Genomic DNA, 22,728 nt, shown 5'->3' with positions numbered 1-22,728 from the left:
CTTCTAGAAAAAAATAGAGCCTTCTAGAACCACTCTAAAGAACAGTTCTTTCTATGCTGCTTCATCGATTCAGGTGTGATAAGTTATTTTCTTGCAAATACAGGAGCTATCTAATAATTGAAATTAGATTTGCAATACTTACTTCTTAATATTCAAATAATTGAACTAGGACGCTTTAGGATGAATTGGCTTATAATACAGGTAAAAATATATTTTGCTAATTAATTGTTAAGTTGAAGTCTGATTTTAACACTAGACATACGCTTGTACAAATGATAAAATGTAATATTCTTAAGCATTCTAACAATGAAAAGAGGTGTATATAGATAAATTGGCTTAAGTTTAGAGTTGCCCCTCCAGTCTGAAGTTGCCCTTGGACTTTGCAACATACAAAAAACAGTGCTTAAAGTATTAAACATTGTTACATTTCACTTAATTTCAGTACTCCGTGTGTTTCACAAAAATTTAAAAAGTTTTCTTCATTATTTTTGCGCATCCGTTACACCTGTTCGCCATATTCGCCATATTTTACAACTACCATGCTGTTGAAACCTTCCGCAATGCTTCCGCATCCGGCAAATAGTACTAACTTCCACATATCTTTTCTCGTATTAAAAATAACTCTCCTGTCGAAGTTACATTCCTAAACATCAATTAAAAACTTCAAATTATCATTTCTTATCTCATTTCTCCTGTAAATTTTTCTGATTTTTATAAAAAGCGGAGGGGTAACTCTAAACTTAACCCGATAAATTGTATGAGTTATGCATTTCAGCTCAGTATTTCTTCAATCATGCCATTTTAATTGTTTTAATGATAGTTAAGTTTGACATTAGTAATTTACTTACAATATATTAGAATGCTATGAATGAAGGAATGGTGCACAAGTCTTATCGTAAATAATAGTTAACTTTACATTGTCCGCTCCATTTGGTATTATTACGCAGCTGTGAAAAAATGGTACAACATGCAACCACGAGAACAAACAGTCATAAAAGAAAATGTTGAAATATCCACCTTCCTTGACGCATCTGTTCCCTACGGACCCACCTCCGTGCTACAATCTGGTCCTCCTTTATGCTCTGCGCTGACACGGTTTACGGATTACGGGGTGGACAGGTGTTTCACATTCGAAACAACTGTACCAAACACCATCAGTAAAGACACAACAATAACACATGTTTCAAAATATTGAACTTCTAAAGCAGTTTTACTTTTCAAATCGCATAAAGAGGAACTGGAGCACGTAGTGTAAGGTAAACTCATATACAGGGTGGCCACAAAGTCCCGTTACCCCTGAAAATAAGTAACATAAACCACTAAATGTACGTAAATAACTACACGAAACGAACTGAATGGCATGAACAATTTCGAGAAGTTTTATTGAAATAGCAAATATTAAGTGTCGAAACGATCAGTCTGTCGACCGTCAGTCTCATGATAAAGGATAATACGCCTCCAGGTTCTGTGCAACATTTTACGGAGTATTGCACGTGCAACTTGAGTGATAGCTTGTTTCACAGCTTCTGTCAGTTCGGCAGTGGTACCGCAAAGGCTTTAAGCAACCATGTGCTTTATGAACATCGCATTATCACAGGTAGTGAGGTCCGGGCTTCGTGGTGGCTAGGCAAGTGGTGCCAGCAGATCCGGACTACCACGACCAATCCAACGCCTAGGAAGACTTTCGTAAGATATTCGCGTACGGCAAGGGCATAATGGGCAGGTGCCCCATCATGCTGAAACCAATATGTCTCTTTGATTGCGTGCTCCTCTAAGAGAGGAACAAAGCAGTTCTGCAACATGTGCAAGTATCGCTTGTGATTCGCAACACCATTGAAAAAAAAAACGGCCAAACACGCGTCTGCTGTCCACTCCTTTCCATATCATCACATGCGGGGTATTCTTTTCCAACTCTTCATAAAAGTGTGGGTTGTCCTTGGACCAAAAGACCACAACGCGTGCGTGAAAACTCCTGTAAATCGCACACTCATCGGTAAAGATCACTTTGCAACGTTTTGGTATTGTGTCGAACGTCTGAAGGAGTGCCACATGCTTCCACTCTCCGATCCCTGGAAGTATCAGCCATCATTCACACAATCTGAAACAATGGAAAATGTTACATTAGCATTTATAAAGGGGTAACAAGAAAATTTACATTAGCATTTATTTATCAAGGGATAATGGGACTTTGTAGCCACCCTGTATAACAGTATAGTATGAAATTACTTTTACAAACACGTTTTCACTAATTTTACCTGGGAATATAACTTATGACAGTCTGCAGTGCAGGTAATAACAATGATTTGGTATATTTTGAACAAATATCTGTAGCAAATATGCCATTCGTTGGATTTATTCTGGAAGGTTTTATAAATAAATGCACTTTTACTAATTGTAAAACATTGTAAATTTTTAAATAATTCAACCTATGGATACACTGATGAACAGAGAAGGAACATTTATCTTCAGGTTGATGATAAATAATAATAATAATAATAAAGAATGGTTAGCCAACTTTTCACTTGTATTTGAAAATGTTTGATTTAAATTTTACTGAGTAGGAACATATTATAGTAGGTAGACTTTTCCGTGGTGTCTAGTTTACACATTTAAGTGTTTGTGATTTATACTGAAATAAAATCAAATTGCAATTTACTTTAGGCCTGTCAAAAATAAATAATTTTGTGGTTCAAATTTATTGCTGAAGATAGAAGGAAATGACAAGAAACAAATATAGTAAAATCACTTTGAAATTATATCATTAACGCTAACGTTAGATTGAGGTAGATGGAATATACCTTTGGAAATGGGCGTACTTTCAAAGGCGATTGAAGGGTGATTTGGACTTCAATCATTCATGGTGGGAGCTCAAGTGGTTCGGGGTTCACGTTAATCAGTAGGTCCACGTCTCATACAGCCTCACTGCTGAACGGGACGTTAAAACTCAAAATCAACTTAATCATTCACGACTACCTTTGAACATAATTCCCTTTCTGCGCCTTGCACTTTTGCCAGTGGTGCTGCAGGTCCATAATCTCTTCCTGGTGGAACTTTTAATCCTGCATGTTAAAAAGGTCATCCATCGCAACCATGAAGTCATCATCTGATGCAAGATAGGAATCTTGAACTTTGGAAACAGGCAAAATTCTGAGAGAGCCAAGTTTTACGAATAAGGAGAGGGCGGGCAGTTCGAAGCTAAAGGACTCAACGGCAGGTGTTGCAATGATGAATGTGTGCGCTTGTGCGTTTCAGGACACGCTTCATCTAGCAACATTCCACGATAATTCGCCTTGATGGCCTCCTTCGAACGCTTTAACTTATACATATCGTTTACTGTTTCACCCTTTTTGAGACACTTAGTCAGGATGAATCTCCTTGCATCCTATCAAAAATAGAAGGAACGTTGGCTCACTGGTAGAGCGATTGCCTCTGGGGCGTGGGGTTCCTCGTTTGATTCCCGGTCAAGTAAGTTTGTGATAGATAACATCGTATCCGTGAACTTTCTTAATCACTCCCGTTTTCCTCCCACATTTTCACGCCATTGATTTTTCCTTCATCATTCATTTGCGTTATTAATAATCATCCATCTTCCTTAGCCTAACGGGCATAAACGTGTAACCTTAAACTGAAAAATTTCGTTTCATTTATTTCGTTCCATTAAACAAAGACTACCACCTTTCTTGCTAATAGGAATTACTTGAACTTTTGGGGGAGGGGTGTTTCCACAGTTTTCATTGCACCTTGCACTGTGGCTGAAAGTAGTGGAGCCGTGCTACGTCCATGATCACAAAACGCTCGAGAAATATCACATGATCTGCCTCTAGAAGAGACACGTTTGTGGCAGGCATGGTATGTCTTTGCTTCTCGCGTTTATTTTCAACAGTTAACATTTCCGGGATACACTGGTTTGACAATTCGTTCATGTCCAGCACGGTTGATAGATTATATCCAACTCGCTTCTGGGGCATAGCTACATCGTATGAGATGAAACGTCGTTACTCGCCAGTCTACAATGACCAGATTTTGGATTCTGTGATGTTTTCTGCCGTAGTGACTGTTGCTTGCCTTCCACTGCGAGGTTCGTCTTGGACACAGATGTTCCCATCTTGAACTCTGTCACCCACTTTTCCACGATGGAGTAGGATGGGGTCATTACGTCCTTGTGGACGTAGGCGTCGACTTTTGGGGGACAGGATACTTTTGGTCCCCCAATATTTAAAGGCGGGGTCCTCGCCCCTCAATATAATCCAGTCGAGGAAGAATTAGCAAAGAGAAGCAATAATTTCTGTCGTAAACTTCGTCGTGCCTTTAATTCAATATTAGGAAGCCTTGTTATTCGATAGAAAATGCCGTTTTCAAAATGGTGTTTTTAAGTGGAGCATTAAAGCTTCAAATAACACTCTGGCAGCACTGACTATGAAAAGTAAAGATGAATGTGGTGTGCAAAGTTGCAGTGAAGTTCTCAAATTTTGAACTTGAATTTGTTGTAATGCCTTTAAGCGAATTTGACTTAGGTCGTGAAATTCCCAGTGGAGTAGCGGACCGAGATCTGGGGGAGGAAAGGGACTTTCAACAAGCAGTTGATAGAAAACAGCTAAATATGATGATTTATTTATTCATTGTTTGAGCCCCTCCAATATTTTCTTCAAGTCGACGCCTAGGCTTGTGGATGTCCTGACCATCCATGTCATTTTCAGCAAGTATTAAATCGCTCCACGTTCACTCACTTTATTCATTTTTCGGAAAAAAATATGAAATGAAATGTTTACGTTCCACGGTTATGCGGCTAGGCTAAAGAAGACGGTGATGATGAGAAATGAAGGAAATGGTGAAATGAAGAAAATGAGAGGAAACGGGAGAACCCCGAGAAAACCCAAGCACATGGTGCTTGTCCGCCACAGCACTGACTTGACGTGAGCTGGGATTGAACATCCATTTTTCAGAAAATGTGTACTTTCTCCACTACAATTTTTAATATGTGAAAGATAGAAAAAAGGATTATTGCGAAAATTGATATGGGACTTTACACAGACCTTAAGATGAATAGTTAACCTAACATTGGGTAATAATAATTGCATCAGGGGTAGGCGGAGAACTTTTCAATCACTCCATGTGTGTACCGTGTGTTCATCAAACTATATGTAGTTAGATCATTAAAATATACAGGGCAAGTCAAAATAATGGACCCGATTAAAGAAATTTATTCTGTGAAATCTAATAAACGTATGTTATTGTGAGACATGTGCTAAGAAATTTTAACTGTCTAAGTTTTCTTGGAACACATTCACAAGTGTTCTATGCGAGCACTTCGCGTAACACAGCACACATCAGGTCGATAGTCTATTTCCTGCCAAACCTTTCGTAGCACGTTGCAGGTCAATATCAAGGTATTCAATCTTCGTTTACAGATGCACTCCGAATTTCTCAAATGTTCATAGCACTTATGAATAGCCTTCAGGGACGTACGCAGGGGGTGGGTCCTTTGGGTCTGGACTTTCCCCCCGAAATTTCGATTTTTGTGTAAATTTAGCCTAATTTTGGGGGCAATTTAGGAATTTTAATATAAAATACCCTCATATTGACCCCTCCGAAATAAATTCCTGCGTACGCTACTGATGGCTTTCCCCGTAGGTGGGTCTCTCAGATATTTGGTACGAAATGTCATTGCACACTAATCATAGACTAGTTTACATGATAATCAAGCACACAGAAAAGATCTCTGTTTTCCAGTCAACGCCATTTTCCTGAACAGCTCACTGGCGACTCTTAACGGTAGAAAGTGGAAACGCTGCGCGGAAACTTAAACTTGGAAAGTTAACCTTTCGCATGTCTCACAATATCCTATGTTTATTAGATTTTCACAGAATAAATTTCTGAAATCGGGTCCATCACTTTAACTTGCACTTTATAACTTGAGATCATGAATTTAACATCTCACAATTATGCCCCTTAGTATAAAGGACACGGTTGATTAATGAAAGGTGAATGGTTAGAAGAGAATTGGTGGAATGTGAACGTGGGAGGAATATAAAGAACTCCGAAAAAAATCGGGTCCAGGGCAATTCAGAATGATGGACCCGATTCCAGAATTTTATACTGAACATACTGAACTAATAAACATGTGTTACCGTGAGATATGTTTTAAGAAAGGTAAAGCGTCATAGTTTTCTTCAAACATATGACAAATGTTTTATATGACACGATGATGACTCACATAACCTGGGAACGGATGCGAGAATTTTGCGCCCTACCACAAAAAGAGGGAAAAATGCGCCCGCAATATATTTGCACTGGGATATTTGCACCCTACAATTCAACTTATTTTTATATTGTGTAAAGTAACTTCCACTCACACTTGAACCAGGCTTGCCTTTCATCGTCTCAGTGATTGTTACTTCATCCGTTATAATATTCCGAAAAAATGAAAAATATACAATTTTAGTTCACAATCCATCCAATTTTAATTTTTCATTATACTACAAAATCTACAATAAAAGTATAAGTTACTGATATATAATTATTTATTAATATAATCAACTAAACTATAAGAGTATAATTTAATCTACAGAAGGCTGTTTGGCTCAACCTAGATCTCTCTGTTCACAATCCTTGCGAGTTTTTTTTTTTTTTATTTATTTTTAGCTTTTCAGGACACAAAATATAGAAAAGTAAATGTGAAGTGAATGTAAAATCATTTCAGAATTATTATCAAGAAAATTATGTAAAATATGTTTACTTGCTGGAATTACACTTCAAACACACAATTGCGTTCAGCGTACTTTCAGAAAAAATGTTCCGGGGGGCACACTTAGTATTCCGGAGGGAGGGCACTGCTGGTACTATTCTATTTATTATTATACTATAGACGTATTAGTTTGGTCTCCTCCAAGGGGGCACTCTCAGAGCTACGGGGAGGCCAGTGTCCCCCCCCCAAAATCATGTCTGGAAGAAGCAGTGATTGCGTTGATCCGTTGTGTTCTTTTGGCTTATATTGAAGTTTATTCTCCCCTTATATAGCCACAATGAAAATAAATTACAGGTGGCACGGCTGGGGGGGGGATTGTTTACGCTGTAATGTCAGCCCCTCCGAGCAAATGCGTAAGCTCGAATTGGTTCTTATATTTCTCAGGGCTCAAACTTCCCGGTGGAGGTACATCGCAGGCGCAATGTTCCCTCTTCTTGAGCGCAAATTTCCCAGGCGGAAAATTCTCAACATTCCTGGGAACAATGAGCCATTGTTCGCTCCAAGGTCAGCAAGGCACCAACTTTATTTTTTTAATACTTAGAAATAACAAAAGACTATACATTTTAATTTTCACTTCATATTAATGATTTTTATTTACTTTTTGAAGGTAAGTGTTAAATCCTTATTTTAGTGGGAATAATCACCAATGCTTTATAGAACCTGGAGGTTCCATGTCGTGTTCACAAAAGCTCTCCATTGACTTCTATCCTTAGCCAAATGCATCTAGTTTCTACTCTGTATTTCTATTTCTGCGAGATCCATCATGATATTGTCCTTCTATCTGTGCCTAAGTCTTCCTAATGAACGTTTTCCGATTAAATTTCCAGTCAAAGCTTGGAAAGCATCCATTCTGGCTACATGACTTGCCCCCCCGAGCCTCCTAGATTTGATGACCCTACTGAAAAATTCTGCATTATTACATAAGCAATATTTATAAACATATTCTTTTTCCTTCTTATCTAGGTGGTGGTTTTGACATTTGTAGTTAACCAAGCGTTGACTTCGAATTCGCTTCCACCCAAAAATAATGATCCAGAGAGTGAGGTTAGGTAAGTAAATAGATACTGTATTTACGTTTAATAGTCATAGGAATACTGTAATAAAACTCGTTACTTCTATGGAAAGATTTTCAATATTCAAAATAGGACATGGAAGTTTAGGATTTGTAGGTTTTAATATTTACAAGATATAGGAAAGACTTGGATACAGGCTCGTAGCCATGGAGGGGGTAGAGGGGCCACAGTCCCCTAAATTATTTTTTTGCTTCCTTTAAAAAAATAACGCTGAAGAGAATTTTCAAACTGATTCAAAACCAATGAAAATTCTTGCAATTATATTTATCAAATTAAATTCAACTTTACGAATTCTACTCATTTCTGTGCAAAATAAATTATGCGTTTCTTGCTAGATGCGCCAAACAGCTTCCATTGTCGTTACCCATTTCAAGAATTTCAAACCGTACCCTATTATTGGAACCATGACAAGTATCCAAAGTACCAGGTGCACTTCCAACAGTATCATAGTCCACAACATTAGTAGTGAATATAACTAAACTGTAGTGTCTCGCTTATTTTGGAAGGTAAAAAATTGAGTGCAATTAAGGGCACCCATCAGAGAGGGAAAGGTGGGGCGCTCGCCCCCCTAAGATAAAATCATACTTGGAAATATCGAAAGCCCAATAGAATTTTTTACATTAGTTATAGCAAAATTGGAAATTATATTTGAAACATCGTTTATATTTCCCCCTTTCCTTGGAAACCACAACATGGGCGCCCTTGAGTGCAATGTATTGATATAATTTAAAATTGCTGTAATACAATTTTGTTCGAACGTTTAAAAAATAAATACTTCAATTTTAATTATTAATATGAAACAAAGTACCTCGCAAAGAGCTTGTATTAAGCACACAAAAATGAAACAAAAAATTATGATGAGCTCACTCGTGGCTAAGCGGTTAGCGTACGCGCCTTTGGCGTGGGAGACCCAGGTTAGATTCCCGGCGGGAGCTCATGTGGTTCGGATTCCACGTTAATCAGTAGGTCCACGTCTCATATAGCCTCGCTGCTGAACGGGACGCTAAACTGAAATCAAATCAAAATAACAAATTTATGGTTTCGGTAATTCAAAAATAAATACAGATTCTATAAATAATTAATAAATTGTCAATTTAATGGTGTTCTTTGATGTCTTTGTCATTGCCCCCTCAATCTTCGTTTCTTTCCAAGAGCGCCCACCAGGGGAGCAAGGTGGGGCGCTTGCCCCCCTAAGAAGAAATCGTACTTGGGAATATCGAAAGCCCAATAGAATTTTTACATTAGTTATAGGAAAATTTGAAAATTTATTTGAAACCTCGCTTATATTTGCCCTCCCCCTTGGAAATCACAACATGGGCGCCCTTGTTCTTCCTCCCCTTCCTAATAAATTAGGCTGGCTACGGACCAGCTTGGATAATAGGCATGACCGAGGAAAATTTATTTCACATGGAAACAATTCTTTTTAACGTAATATCAACTATTGAATACTACTTTATATGAACCATCTTTTGCAGAGAAAGGTATGTCGTATATATATATATATATATATATATATATATATATATATATATATATATATATATATATATATATATATATATATGCATAAAATGCAAATCAAATTTATCAGAAGGAAGCTATACCGAAAAAAAAAATGACAAAACTTTTCATTGATCCCTATTTCCCACAACTTGGAGTAATTGGGATCGTTAATAATTCCATAGTCATTACATAATGAATAAAGATAAAACAAATAGTTTGTTTCTTTTTGAATCTAAGGAACGTCGTTCACCGTAATACTAGATGAAGTGAAGATTATTGAGACAAATAATGTGTCTACCTCATTTTAATGTAATGTATTCATTAAAAAACTTACAGTGATTTTATCAGTGTGACCATAGCGCCCATTCCACAAACAGATTTTTCCAGAAATGCATATATGTTGTGCGTCAATAAAGAAACAAGAATACACTTAACAGAAAGGAAATTAAATAAAATATCGAAAACTACCACGCATTTGAAAATCCGGAATAATACAGGTGCTAGACTAGACAGGGACCTATGCACGGGCGGTGGGGTCCACCGGACAGAGACGGATCTAGAAAGTAAAAGTTGGGGGGAGACAGCCAGACTATGATAGGTATATCATAAGTTTACCATAATCTTTCAAAAATATATAAACAATAGCTTAAATTATTTTCGTCACTCAAAAAACTGGCGGAAGGGCTAGCCCCCCCGGTCCTGGGCTAGATCCGCCACTGCTGTTGGGTCCGGACTGCCTAAACTTCGTAACTCGACATACATTGTACACTTTCTTAAGAGAATTACAGGTATACTCAAGGGCGCCCATGTTGAAGTTTGCAGGAGGGGGCAAGTATAAGCGACATTTCAAATGTAGTCTCAAATTTTGCGGTAAACTATTTTAAAAAATCTATTGGGTTTTCGATCTTCCGAAGTACGATTTCCTCTAGAGGGGCCGAGCGCCCCACCTTGCTCCCCCTGATGGGCGCCCTTGGGTTTACTTGTTTAGCAGAGAAATACTTGATATAGACTAAAGATTGAACATTATTCATTAGCTGTACCATTTCTTTTCTGATAAACCAATCTAATTTTATCATTTTTCTTGATAATATAGCTGTCAGTACTTTAAAAAAAAAAAAAAAGTACTTGCCGTTCTTTTCGGCTGTAGAATAACACCCGTTCGATATTACATAAACATAGTATCTTGTATTATTCAAGGATCTTATAAAATAGAGGATCTGCCCTTACAACAAAATCTTGAAGCCATACGTCACAGTTTCGCCACCCCTACTCTGCCCATTCCTCCCAATAGGACCGCAATGTTTTGAGCCAACAATCATGGCGGAAACGAAAGTAGCCAATCAGACGATGGTGAAAACGAGAGTAGCCAATCAGACGTGCCGATGCTCGGTTGTTTTTTTGGCTTCATCGATTTAATAGGATGACGATGCATATGGGCAGATCCTCTATTTATAACATCCTTGGTATTATTGGACCTCTCCCACAAATCTTGGTCCACTCCCAACAAAAATTTCTGAATGCGCGCCTGGCGCTAGACACAACTTAACTAAGAAGAAACTATGCATTTGTATCAAAATGCTGAAAAAAAGACAGCTATCTCCAATAACGTGTTTTCATTGACGGACAAAATAGCGTCGTTAATTACAGTACTTATAATAGGATAACGTAAATGGACCTTATCTATATATAATTGAAAATCATTATGTTTGTGACTCTAAATCTCCTGAACGGCCCGACCGATCTCGATCCAATTTGTAACATGGATGAGGTTCAAGGCTGGACTGGTTTTAGGGTATTCACTTTGATGGTAGAAGTGAGGGGCGGGGGAGGAGGGTATAAAAAATAAATAAAACTTAATAACTCCTGAACCACTCGACCGATCTTGATTAAATTTTCAACATAGATGAGGTTCAGGCCTGGGACCGGTTTTATGATTTAAATTTGAAGGAGCAAAGTAGGGGAGGAGAAGGAGGGGGAAATATATAAAAATCAATTTATATAAGACTCAAAGTGACTATTTTCGTAACTTAAAAACTCTTTGAACTATCCGACCGATCTCAATCAAATTTTCAAGATACATAAGGTTAAGATCTGGAAACATTTTTGTAATTTCACTTTAACGGTAGATCCTAGGGGAGGGGGCCGTATAAGTAAAAAACTAATAAAACCTAATAACTTTTGAACCACCAACCAATCTCGATCAAATTCTCAACATATATGAGGGTCGTGCTAAACATATATCAAGTTTTTTATCGTTTCACTTTGACGAGCCGACCTTGGGGAGAGGAAGGGGGGACATATATGTAAAAAAAATTAAAATTAAAATAACTGCCTTTGTGACTTCATCACTCTTGAACCACCCGACCGATCTCAATCAAATTTTCAACATACATGAGTTTAGGGGCAGGGATTAATTTAGGCTATTCACTTTGACGATGCAACGTAGGGGAGGGGAACGTAAATTTAAAAATGATCAAAAATGACCGATATTGGTGTTGAATCCATAGTTTTCGGGGTCGATGAGAGAAATAGTAACATTTCTGATGCTCTTTCAATCCAAGTTCAGCCCTGATAGTTGGGGAGGGGGATAAGCATTTAAAAATGATCGAAAATGACTATTATTAGTGTCGAATTTATAGTTTTAGGAGTAGCTGAGGTTAACAGTGACAATTCTGATGCCGTGTGCCGCAGCACGGAGGAGGGGGAGGGGAAGCTATATATAATAATAATCGAAAATGATCAATATTAGTGTCTAATCCATAGTTTTCGGGATCATTCACATGAACAGTGACATTTCCGATCCGGTTTAAATCCAAAGTCAGTCCCGGAACTTGGGGGAGGGGGAGAAAGAAATATATAAAAATGATCGAAAATGACCACTATCAATGTAGAATTTATAGTTTTCTGGGTCGCTTAGATGAACAGTGATACTTTCGATCAAGTTTAAATTCAAATTCAACCCCGCACCTTGGTGGAGGGGGAGGAAGAGATATTTACAAATTATCGAAAATGACCGATATTAGTGCTACTACGAAATACTACGTGTGCCCCCCCCCGAAACACTTTTTCTGAAAGAACCACTGGTGATCAAGTATTGCAGACGTACTTGGGGGATCAGTACAGATACTCTATTTAGGAGTCTGACTGAAGATCCTCATCTTCTGGAGGGTTTTACTTAAAATTTTAAGGTCATTGTGGTATTCACACTCTGACCAACAGTTTTGTCGCTCTCCTTGGATTGTACCACTCATCCGAACGGGCTGCTCTTTACTCGTATAAATCCTATCTTATGCGGTGCATGTTCTTTATCGCACCATGCATAAGCTACCGGGATTAGTTCAAGGACCTACACCTAAACCAGTGGCGGATGCCAAACGAAATCCCCGAAGCAGTCGACGTATCCGACAGCTCTTGGAGGATAGTTTAGAGTATGTCGTTCTCCTACCTTTATGAAACGTCCAGAGGATCCAGAACCGATGCAGACCACCGCATCAAATCCTACCACGTCCACTGTTGCTATACAACAGTCATATGCAGCCACACTTGCTCGACCGAAACTATACTCATTTCTTCTGACCAATTTCAATCCTAAGTACAGTAACACTCGTCATAACTTTAACCAAATCATTAAATACCTACCAAGAGCCAGTATTCACCAGATTGTCTTCAGCAGGGGTGGTGTTATTATCAAGTCCGAAGATGAAAATTTCGCTACAACACTTCGTAATTAGGCGAGTTATGAATTTTTTGGTAAAGCTGCCCAATTATCTAAACTGCCGGATAGAGTCAAACAAAATCCTCCACTTCCTAGAACACCCATGATGTCAGTAGTTATTTGAGGTGTCTTACCGGTACTAACTGATGAGGAAGTGCTTGAAGAATTAAAAGCTGAGGGAATTGAAGTCTCAAAATGTATCCCAATTAAAAATAATAATGGTCCAACATATATGGTACGAGTTTTGACCACTTCTCAATCAGCCATTGATATTCTGTTGCAAGAGGGCGCATTTATCTACAAAAAGCGTCACAGGGTAGAACCATCTCCTACCAATCACCTTCTGCCAATTCGTTGTGAGCGGTGCCAAGTTTATAATCAACATACAACTGCCAAATGTCCAAATGTTGCGAAATGCGGATATTGTACTGGCACTCACGAAACCAAAGATTGTCCAAATAGGAATGGAAAGGCCCCGCACTGTTCTACTTGTTCTAGTGACACTCATTCAACCTATAGCTATAAATGTAAAGCTAAACCAGCAGCAAATCCAGAACATCCTGAGATGACTGTTCCACTACGGACTACTGACTCAACAGTACCAGTGTCACAATCCATTACAACTCCATTAATTGTTGAAAACTTTCTCCGTTACATTACGCTTATCCTTCAAAATATATTTCCTTTCCAACGCCAACTTATTCTGGATCACGTTATTGCAGCAGCCTCAGATATCTTTCAAGTTAATCTGTATGCTACATATTCCGGACCCTATGTTCAATTCCACATTGTACCGAGAGACATGCAGTTTAAGTTCATAATGTTTTATGCGATTATGGCTCTTGCACTTCTTTTCATGAACATTCGCTCTCTACCGTCACATCGCATACTGTTTGAGCAATTGCTACTTGAGAAGAATATAGACATCTTTCTTCTGAATGAAACTGCCCTCAAACCAACTACATACATTCGTTTTCCTCGATATAACTTTCTTCGCTGTGATTACCCAGACCATAATGCAAGAGCTCAAGGCGGCGCTGCAATCGGAATACATAATAAAATCACTCATAGAAACCACTCTATTGCACTGCATTATCAGTTACCAGAGCACCTAGTGACAATAGTTTACCTTCCAAATCTTGCACTAACAGTGGCTAATCTACGTCCGTCCCGGTCAAGTCATTCCATTTGCTTTTTTCACTTACTTGTTTCACCAATTTCGACATCTCATAATATTAGCCGACATTAATATTCATAGTCGCTCTGTACAAGATAAAGAACGATCATATATCACTTAATTTGCATGGACATATTTTTCAACTATCTAAACATGCGCGACCAAGCAGTCAGACGACATCTGATGTTATTAGTACTGTTTCAATTGTCGATAAATGCATCATATAGACTGCTGGATTGTATTGGCAGCGACCACCTTTCAATAAAAGTGACTGTTAACCATAAAAGACAACAATCTAAACCAATTTTAAGAACTATCAAGATGTACGACAAAGCGAACTGGGATCAGTATCGCTCTGATAAAGATGTCGCTCTTGCTCATTTAGCACCACTTACTACTGAATCTGAGCTTGAAAGTACTGTACATAGCATTGTAGAGGCTATAAGAAATAGTTCTGACAAACATATACCTCTGTATCGAGGTAAAACATATCAGCCAATATTACCTCATTAATATTTGGATCTCGTACGCAAATGTCGCTATTACTTTCGAGAATACGAAACAGCACGAAACCCAGAGTACCTAACGCAAGCCCATAGGTGGCAAAAGATGATGCATAATTATATTCTTGCTCACAAGCGGATTAGCTGGAGCAAAACCTGTAATCAATTGAACACAGTCATCCAACAAAATACTGAAAAAATCTTCTAACTGGGCAAAAAGTAAACTCATCTTATCCTTTTATACAGAATGACCAACCTTTACATTCAGACAATGAGAAAGCAGATGCTTTCGCCGGCCATCTCCAATCTGTCTTTACACCTCCTACCTGCATTCACCGCAGCAGTCCCAAAGTTTTCGAAGAAACAATAAACCAGCTATTACAGCCTTCCATCCATCACAGGTTAGACAACAATAATCCTTTAACTCAGGAAATCACTTCTGGACATATTCTATCCTTCATTAAACGGAAACGTAGCACTGCTTCCGGCTTTGACCAAATATCGTACAGACTTCTTGAAGAATGTTCAGCTAACTTTTTTATTTTTCTGGCTACAATATATACATTTATACTTCGAACAGGTTACTATCCTTCCGATTGGAAGGTATCCAAAGTCTGTAGGTTTTTAAAACCGAACAAACCAACACATTCTGTACAATCATATCGTCCAATCCAACTAACGTCTACACATGGGAAAGTCTTTGAGAAAATACTGGTCTTACGTTTACACCCTATATCACTGATCATCAACTTTTACCACTTCATCAGGCTGGATTTAGAGCCTATTACAGTATAAGTGATCAGTTACTTCGCCTAACCATAATCATAACCAACCACTACAATAAATCCCTTCCGTTTGTCTCATACTGATGGATCTTGAAAAGGCATTCGATCGGATTTGGCACTACGGATTATTTTATAAAGTGCTTAAATTGAGTCTTCCTCTCCCATATCTCAGAGTTATTTATTCGTTCATACCTAACTGTATTGCCTATGTCAGTGTCAATAACTCTTTATCCCATCCAGTATTTCTACACACGGGGGTACTGCAAGGTCCCAAGGTCCTAGCTTATCGCCTCTTTTGTACATCTTGTATGCTTCAGATTTGCCATCTCCAGCGCCGAATACTTATCTGTTCCAATATGCTGACGATACAGCCTTTCTAACATTAGGCAAAACAATACAACATACATTTGCAGACTACGATTACAGCTTTTCTGCAATGGTGTCGTAAATGGCGACTATCAGTGAACGAAAACAAAACTCAGGTACTAGTTATTCTACCAACAAAGTGTCATAGTAAAGTTAGGCGTAATCCGAATTTGTTGCAGATACGAGTAGGCGATCACCTTCTTCACCCCTCTAAAACTGTTACATACTTAGGTATCATCTTCGATGATAAGTTGCGATGGACACCCCAGTTACAAAAAATATAATGGATTAATGATGAATGGATTAATGGCAAATCATATGCTACTACTCCAGTTTTATTCCATCGCACCACTTTGTTCCCTCCCCTTCTTTGCTCAACCTACTCTCTTTGCTTTGGCTGTGATCGTCAAGGTCCCTTCGTCATACATCGACTAATTAGAAATGACTGTTCTAATGTCATCAAAGAGGGGGAACCTTGATCAAAGTTGACCATTTTCTTTTTTTTAAAAAAAAACTTAAAGAAAACACAACAGACGAAGTAGTTAGACTTTCTGTAATCTAATGTTTGTATGTAAGCATTAGATCTGAAAGATATAAAACAGAAATGAAATCCAATATTTTGCGGAAATTTTGAATCTTCCTTCTGGATTCATCAGCGCTCTTCTTCATCACTGATGTTAAAGTTTATCTCAGTGTACTACTATGAGCAAAATAAATGACGCGTCTCTTTATTTTGAAGTTTTTTGAAAATATCTCCGTTTTCTTTATATGTTCGAAATTTCGGAAGGTTTCCCCAGCAGGAAACGTTAATAACCAGCCCGTTTTAAATATTTGTGTTAGATATTAGCTTAAAATAAATACATTAGAAGCAAAAAATATTAAATCGACCGAAATTACGAGAATCACCAACTCTGCTAAAGGGGAAATTTTCAAGAACGCGAGGGAATTCTGCAGTTCAACACGAAGCAACGACATCTATGTCATTGAGAGAAATGTGGATTAGATCTACAAACAAAACTTTTAACAAAACATTTCTAATATGTCCTATTACGTGCATTATCTGCAAACTTCAAATACATGAATCTATGCCAAGTATTAACGTATAGATAGAGCAAATAGTTGAAATTACCTATGGAAAAGGACGAAGTGGTAGCACGATCGTAATGAAAAATCATTTTTACCGTAGAACAGATTCAGTTGTAAGAAAACAAATAGCTCAGTTAGTTAAAGCAACGAGTTTGTATGCTGGAGGTAGCTGGTTCGAACCCCATAGAAGTGCAATTGCCGGTTTTATTGTTATGGTTATTTTATTTATTTTCTTTATGTGGGAAAGAATCAAATTGTAATATATGTGTAAAACTCATGACAATACCAAAAAAGAAAATATGTCGTTGTCGCACTTGCATTAGTGTCCCTAATTTTTGTTTGCAAACAGTTTCGTAATTGTTTTCCCTTTGCTCACTGCTCACAATATCTCGCTGGTGTATAAGGAATGCTTTCCAGTAAACGCTAATTCTAATTTGGAAAATTTTATAAAGTTTCACAATGTTTATCATTAAATAATCTTCTATCTACTTGTTTGGACATTTTGATACCAAATTTCCCTATTAAATGTTTAATTTTCCGTAGATGTTTCATTACGGAAAAGTTTTACAATGTGTTTGTTTTAAATTGAAATTGTTTTGAATTTAGCACATGAGGGAAGTAGCCCGAAGGAGGAGAACTGAAGTAGCTGATATTCTACGTAAAAGCAACCTATCGTAGAATGATGATGCTTCTTACCTTCAGCACATAATCTTTACGTTAGAGAGTCAGATGGAGAAAAATCCTGTTTTTTCCTCCCCTATGGCCACCCATCTTAAACCTCTACATACCATGGTTCGTCTTACACAATTTCGGTGCTCCAAAGCATTCATATAATAATAATAATAATAATAATAATAATAATAATAATAATAATAATAATAATAATAATAATAATAATAATAATAATTATTATTATTATTATTATTATTATTATTATTATCCTGAATATGCCATACTTACCTAATGTAGTAACCTTAGATATCTTAGTTTAAAATGCTTTCTTTTGTAATAATTTGAGCAACCATGTGGGAGGCGGCACGACGTTTTTGCCCCTCTCATTTCAGTACCCTCTCAACAGACAAGGACAACGTTACTGACAAACAGGGACAACGTTACGTAATTTATGATAAGCAGGGCAGACAAAATGAATAAGAAATATATTTATATCACCCTCTCCCCCTTCATAATTGGAATATCACGTAGCATTTGCGGTTAGGGGTAGGTAACTAGAGATACCTAATACATAGCTCCCCTTGATTGTAATATAATGCTTCTTTATTTGTTCGAGGGAGCTCATACACAACCAAGGGTGACAAAAAGAATAGGAAAAGTGTCTATTGATTCTAGTGGCTGATCCAGCACGGATTCCTGAGGGGGGGAAGCGGTGAAGTGAAGGATTCTTTTGATGACGTGAAACTGTCACAAATTACCACTTAACTAAACTAAACATAATAGTGTTGTTCACCGGAACCCAGTCAGTTCAAATTGATGTAAAAATTTAATCTTTTACTTCATATTAAAGTTTTGGTTCCAAATGAGAATTTCAGTCCGAGTGGTCAATGATCAAATCTCGGGGGGCTTTTCGGTGTAGAGGCTATGACCCCTTATGGGAAAAGGCAAAAATATTAAAATTCTTAAAACTTTCGAAATTTTCGTCTATTTTAAAGGAATTTTTGGCTTCATATTCAAGTGTTTGTTCCAAATGACAATTCCAGTCCGAGTAGACAATGATCAAATCTCGGGGGACTCTGCGATATAGAAAAAATAATGACGTCTATATCGTGATCCTGTTGGTGACATCACGAGTCATGACGTGAATATAGCACAAAATAAACACTATATGCTGTCGGCTCTCGTAGCTGAGTGAGCTAGCCCAGCATGCTAGTAAGAAAGGTAGGTTTTGGCGTGGGTTCAAATCCTTCCTAAGGAGGATTATTTTTAAAAAAGTTTATAACACTTCTTTCGTTAAAAAAAGATTTAAAATAATATTCAAAAACTGATTTAACATTTTTTTTTCAAATTTTCATTAAACTTCTTTCATTAAAATAAGTTTGCTCTTGTACTATACAGATCCATAGCAAAGTTAGTAGTAAAAATAGAAGTAGTAGGAACGGGTTACAATGCAATTCAGCATTCATTTGTTTCCGTGCGATGTTGCCAAACGTAACTCGCTTACAATGCTTTCTGGCTAGGCCTTAGTGTGTTTCGGAAATATGCTTGTGTTCGGGATGAGTTCCAAGGTTCAGCATTGACTAGGAGTTTTTGCTATTAATATCCCTTCTAATAATATTGGCAGTGGACAAAAGTTGGACCGTGTTGAAGCTTTTTGCTCCTAATGTAGTTATTTTACTTTATTATTTAACGAATATATTGAAAATATATTTGTCAGCATGCACGGATGCAGGAATTTATTTCGAGAGGGGTCCAAAGTTATCTGGGGGTCCGACTTCAATATTAGGATAAATTATAATATTTTTTTAAAAAATAACCCCCAAAATTAGGTTAAATTTACAGAAAAGTTGGGGTTTCAGAGGGGGGTCCGGACCCCCTTAACCCACCCCTACTTGCGTCCTTGTTTGTCAGTGATGTTTTCTCATTTTGAAACCCTCAGAAACTTAGAATATATAAAGGAAAACGAGTTATTTTCGATAAAGTATCACTTCAAGGAGACGCGATATTTTTTAGTGCACATGGTGGTTTACCAACTTAACAAGGGCAAGAATTCCTTTACTTTGGTTCTCTACCATTGCGCTCTATCGAAAGGTTAGGTTTGTAATATATACTCCTAAGAACAAACGTGTTTGCCAGAGAACCGTGATACTGAACAGAGTTCCACAGAAATGCATGCTGAACTTTCGCTTATAGCTACCCTTTGGTGTTTTTTTGCTCTCAAGGTCAATCGAGTGATGATTCAGTTCAGTCCCTGTTCTTAACCTGTGTTCGTATTACTTCGAACAGTTTTGACGTGTGTTTTCCAACCACCATATGAACAGACAATCAGGGCAAATCATAGCATACAATACATTTAAGCAAGTATATTTGTCGCGAAATTATTACACACATTACCCAAATACACTTAATATATGAATCCATACATTTATTTATATAGATAAAGCAAAGAGTGGAAATTACCTATCGAAAGAATAAATTAACAGCACGATCATAATGAAAAGCATGCCTCTTAATATAACAGACTTCTTTCGCGTAAGAAATCGAAACTCAGTTGGTCAGAGCAACTAGTCTGTACGAATTAGGTTGTTAGTTCGAGCATAATACGAGTAAGAGTTTTTATTACTATTGTTTTTCTCTTTTTTATGTGAGGAAAAATCAAATTGTAACATCGCGATATCAAATGTATTTGGTTAGGTAACTTTGTCCTAGCTAAACATTAAATGTCAGTAACCGTCGAAATTATTTCACTAACCGATCAGTTATTGAACATTTCAAACACCAGTGGCATAACATGAAGGTTAACCTCACGTCCGCAGCACTTAGTTATGCGTCCATACTTTCAAGGTCGGACTTTGGGCCGGGCAACCCGGGCGACTGCCCGGGGCGCCAGAGTCAGAGGGACGCCAAAACGAGCCTCAAAAAGTAAATTTTATAATGTGTTTCCTACTGACTTTTTTGGTTTATATTCTTGTAAAGTAGCGGCAATTACATAATCTTTTTCCATTTCACCATGGAAGAAGAGAGTTTCATAGCACTAAGGGGACTGTATCGACAAATGGAGAGATGGCATGTAGAATAAAGTGTGGAGGGGAGTAAGTATTGTTTGTTTCTTTCCTTGAGTTTAGCGTTCCACGGTTATGCCTTAATAGCCAAAGGAGATGTGAATACTGATTATAGTGAAATCCAAACCACGTTTATCGTTCAACAGTAACCCACCGGGAATTGGACCCGGGACCACAGATGGCAGGCGTGCTAGCCACTAGACCAAGCTGGGGGGAGGGCGGTGTTCGTATTGTTTATAGCAGGCCATATTCTTTGTGAAGTTTCCCTAGGTAATGAATGCCTTTTTGAAAAATGGGTTTAAACTATTAAAAACACTAGGATAAAATGTAAATACTAGGGGGGAGAGCGGCATAAAGTCACTTTGCCCTGGTGAAAATTTGGCCTGATCCGTTCCTGCGTACTTTCTATATATATTTTTTGGCTTTGCAGCTTGTGCGGTCCCCACGCCACAGGGTTGTGGGGGCGCTACTTACGCCAATACTTCGAACGTAATTCAATAACTGTTTCAGAAATTCTACCATCAGCGTGGAAACGGGAATATATATTTTTCTAATAGTCCTATAGAACTTTCACCCAGAACACCAGATGCAATATTTCAGAATGGGCTCTGGCTAAGTATAAGGAGGATCTGATATTTCCTAAGTAAGTTCCTTTCAGAAAGTTTGATATTTCTTTAACGGTGTTGTAAATAAACATACTCATCGTTATTAGCCCGACAACAAACCATCCTGGACAAATCCCTCTAGAGCAACGATCGGCAAAAATTTATTCTGGCTAATTTTATAAGCGACTCAAGGGTGAAACACTTGTTAACGAAAGCAATGCTGTGCATACACTGCCATGCTCCTGACAAAATATAAAGTGTTTTATAATCTTTAGACACTTTTCCGATTCTTTTTGTCACCCTTGGTTGTGTAGGGCGCCTTCGAACAAATAAAGAAGCGGTAATATTACAGCCAAAGGACGCTATAAATATATTACGTATTTCTTTTGTTACCTAATCATAACCGCCTAGAGTCATCTTCGGTAGAATAAAAAATGCTACGTGATATTCCACTCACGGAGGAAAGGATGCTCTAAATATATTTCTTAATCATTTTGTCTGCCCTGCTTGTCAGAAATTAAATACTTTCTTTTGGGAGGGTGCTGAAAATAGAGGGGCAAAATAAAACGTCGTGCCCCTCCTACAGTTTAAATTTTATTACGTGGTTGCTCAAATTATTACTAAAGAAAGCACTTTAAACTAAGATGTCTAAGGTTACTACATTATGTAAGGGTGGCATATTCAGCAATAATAATAATAATAATAATAATAATACTTATAATAATAATAATAATAATAATAATAATAATTATTATTATTATTATTATTATTATTATATGAATGTCTTTTGGAGAGACGAAATTATGTGACACGAATCATTATATGTAGAGCTTTAAGATGAGTGGTCAAAGGGGAGGAAAAAAGGATTTTTCTCTCTGACTCTCTAACGTAAAGATTATGTGCTGAAGGTAAGAAGCGTCATCAATCTAAAATTGGTTGCTTTTACGTAGAATATCAGTTACTTCAGTTCTCCTCCTTCGGGCTACTTACCTCATGTGCTAAATTCAAAACAATTTCAATTCAAGACAAATACACTGTAAAACTTTTCCGTAATGAAACATCTACGGAAAATTAAACATTTAATAGGGAAATCTGGTATCAAACTGTAAAAAAAAAAAAAAGTAGATAGAATACTATTTAATGATAAACATTGTGAAACTTTATAAATTCTCCAAATTAGAATTAGCGTTTACTGGGAAACGTTCATTATGCACCAGCGAGCATATTGTGAGCAGTGAGCAAAGGGAAAATAATTACGAAACTGTTTGCAAACAAAAATTAGGGACACTAATGCAAGTGCGACAACGACATATTTTCTTTTTTGGTATTGTCATGAGTTTTACACATATATTACAACTTGATTCTTTCCCACATAAAGAAAATAAATAAAATAACCATAACAATAAAACCGGCAATTGCACTTCTATGGGGTTCGA

The 22,728-nt window shown here is 37.4% G+C and overlaps 1 protein-coding gene across 3 annotated transcripts in view; it reads left to right on the top strand.

Moving 5' to 3' along the window:
• Positions 1–6: 6 nt before the first annotated feature.
• The window catches only part of LOC145688853 (uncharacterized), a 72,735-nt gene continuing 50,013 nt past the window's right edge, over positions 7–22,728 (top strand). For all 3 annotated transcript variants that reach the window (XM_081763021.1, XM_081763022.1, XM_081763020.1), the window contains exons 1-2: positions 7–201; positions 7,709–7,794. In XM_081763021.1, the coding sequence (XP_081619147.1) occupies positions 181–201; positions 7,709–7,794 (107 nt within the window). In that variant the 5' untranslated portion in view covers positions 7–180. The remainder of the gene's footprint in view (positions 202–7,708; positions 7,795–22,728) is intronic.

The sequence above is a fragment of the Thermobia domestica genome, chromosome 7 (genome assembly GCF_964235325.1).
Source record: "Thermobia domestica chromosome 7, izTheDome1.hap1.1, whole genome shotgun sequence".
Taxonomy (NCBI): Eukaryota; Metazoa; Arthropoda; class Insecta; order Zygentoma; family Lepismatidae; genus Thermobia; species Thermobia domestica.
The sequence above is the reverse complement of the archived record's forward strand: the minus strand, read 5'-3'. Positions and strand labels throughout refer to the sequence as shown.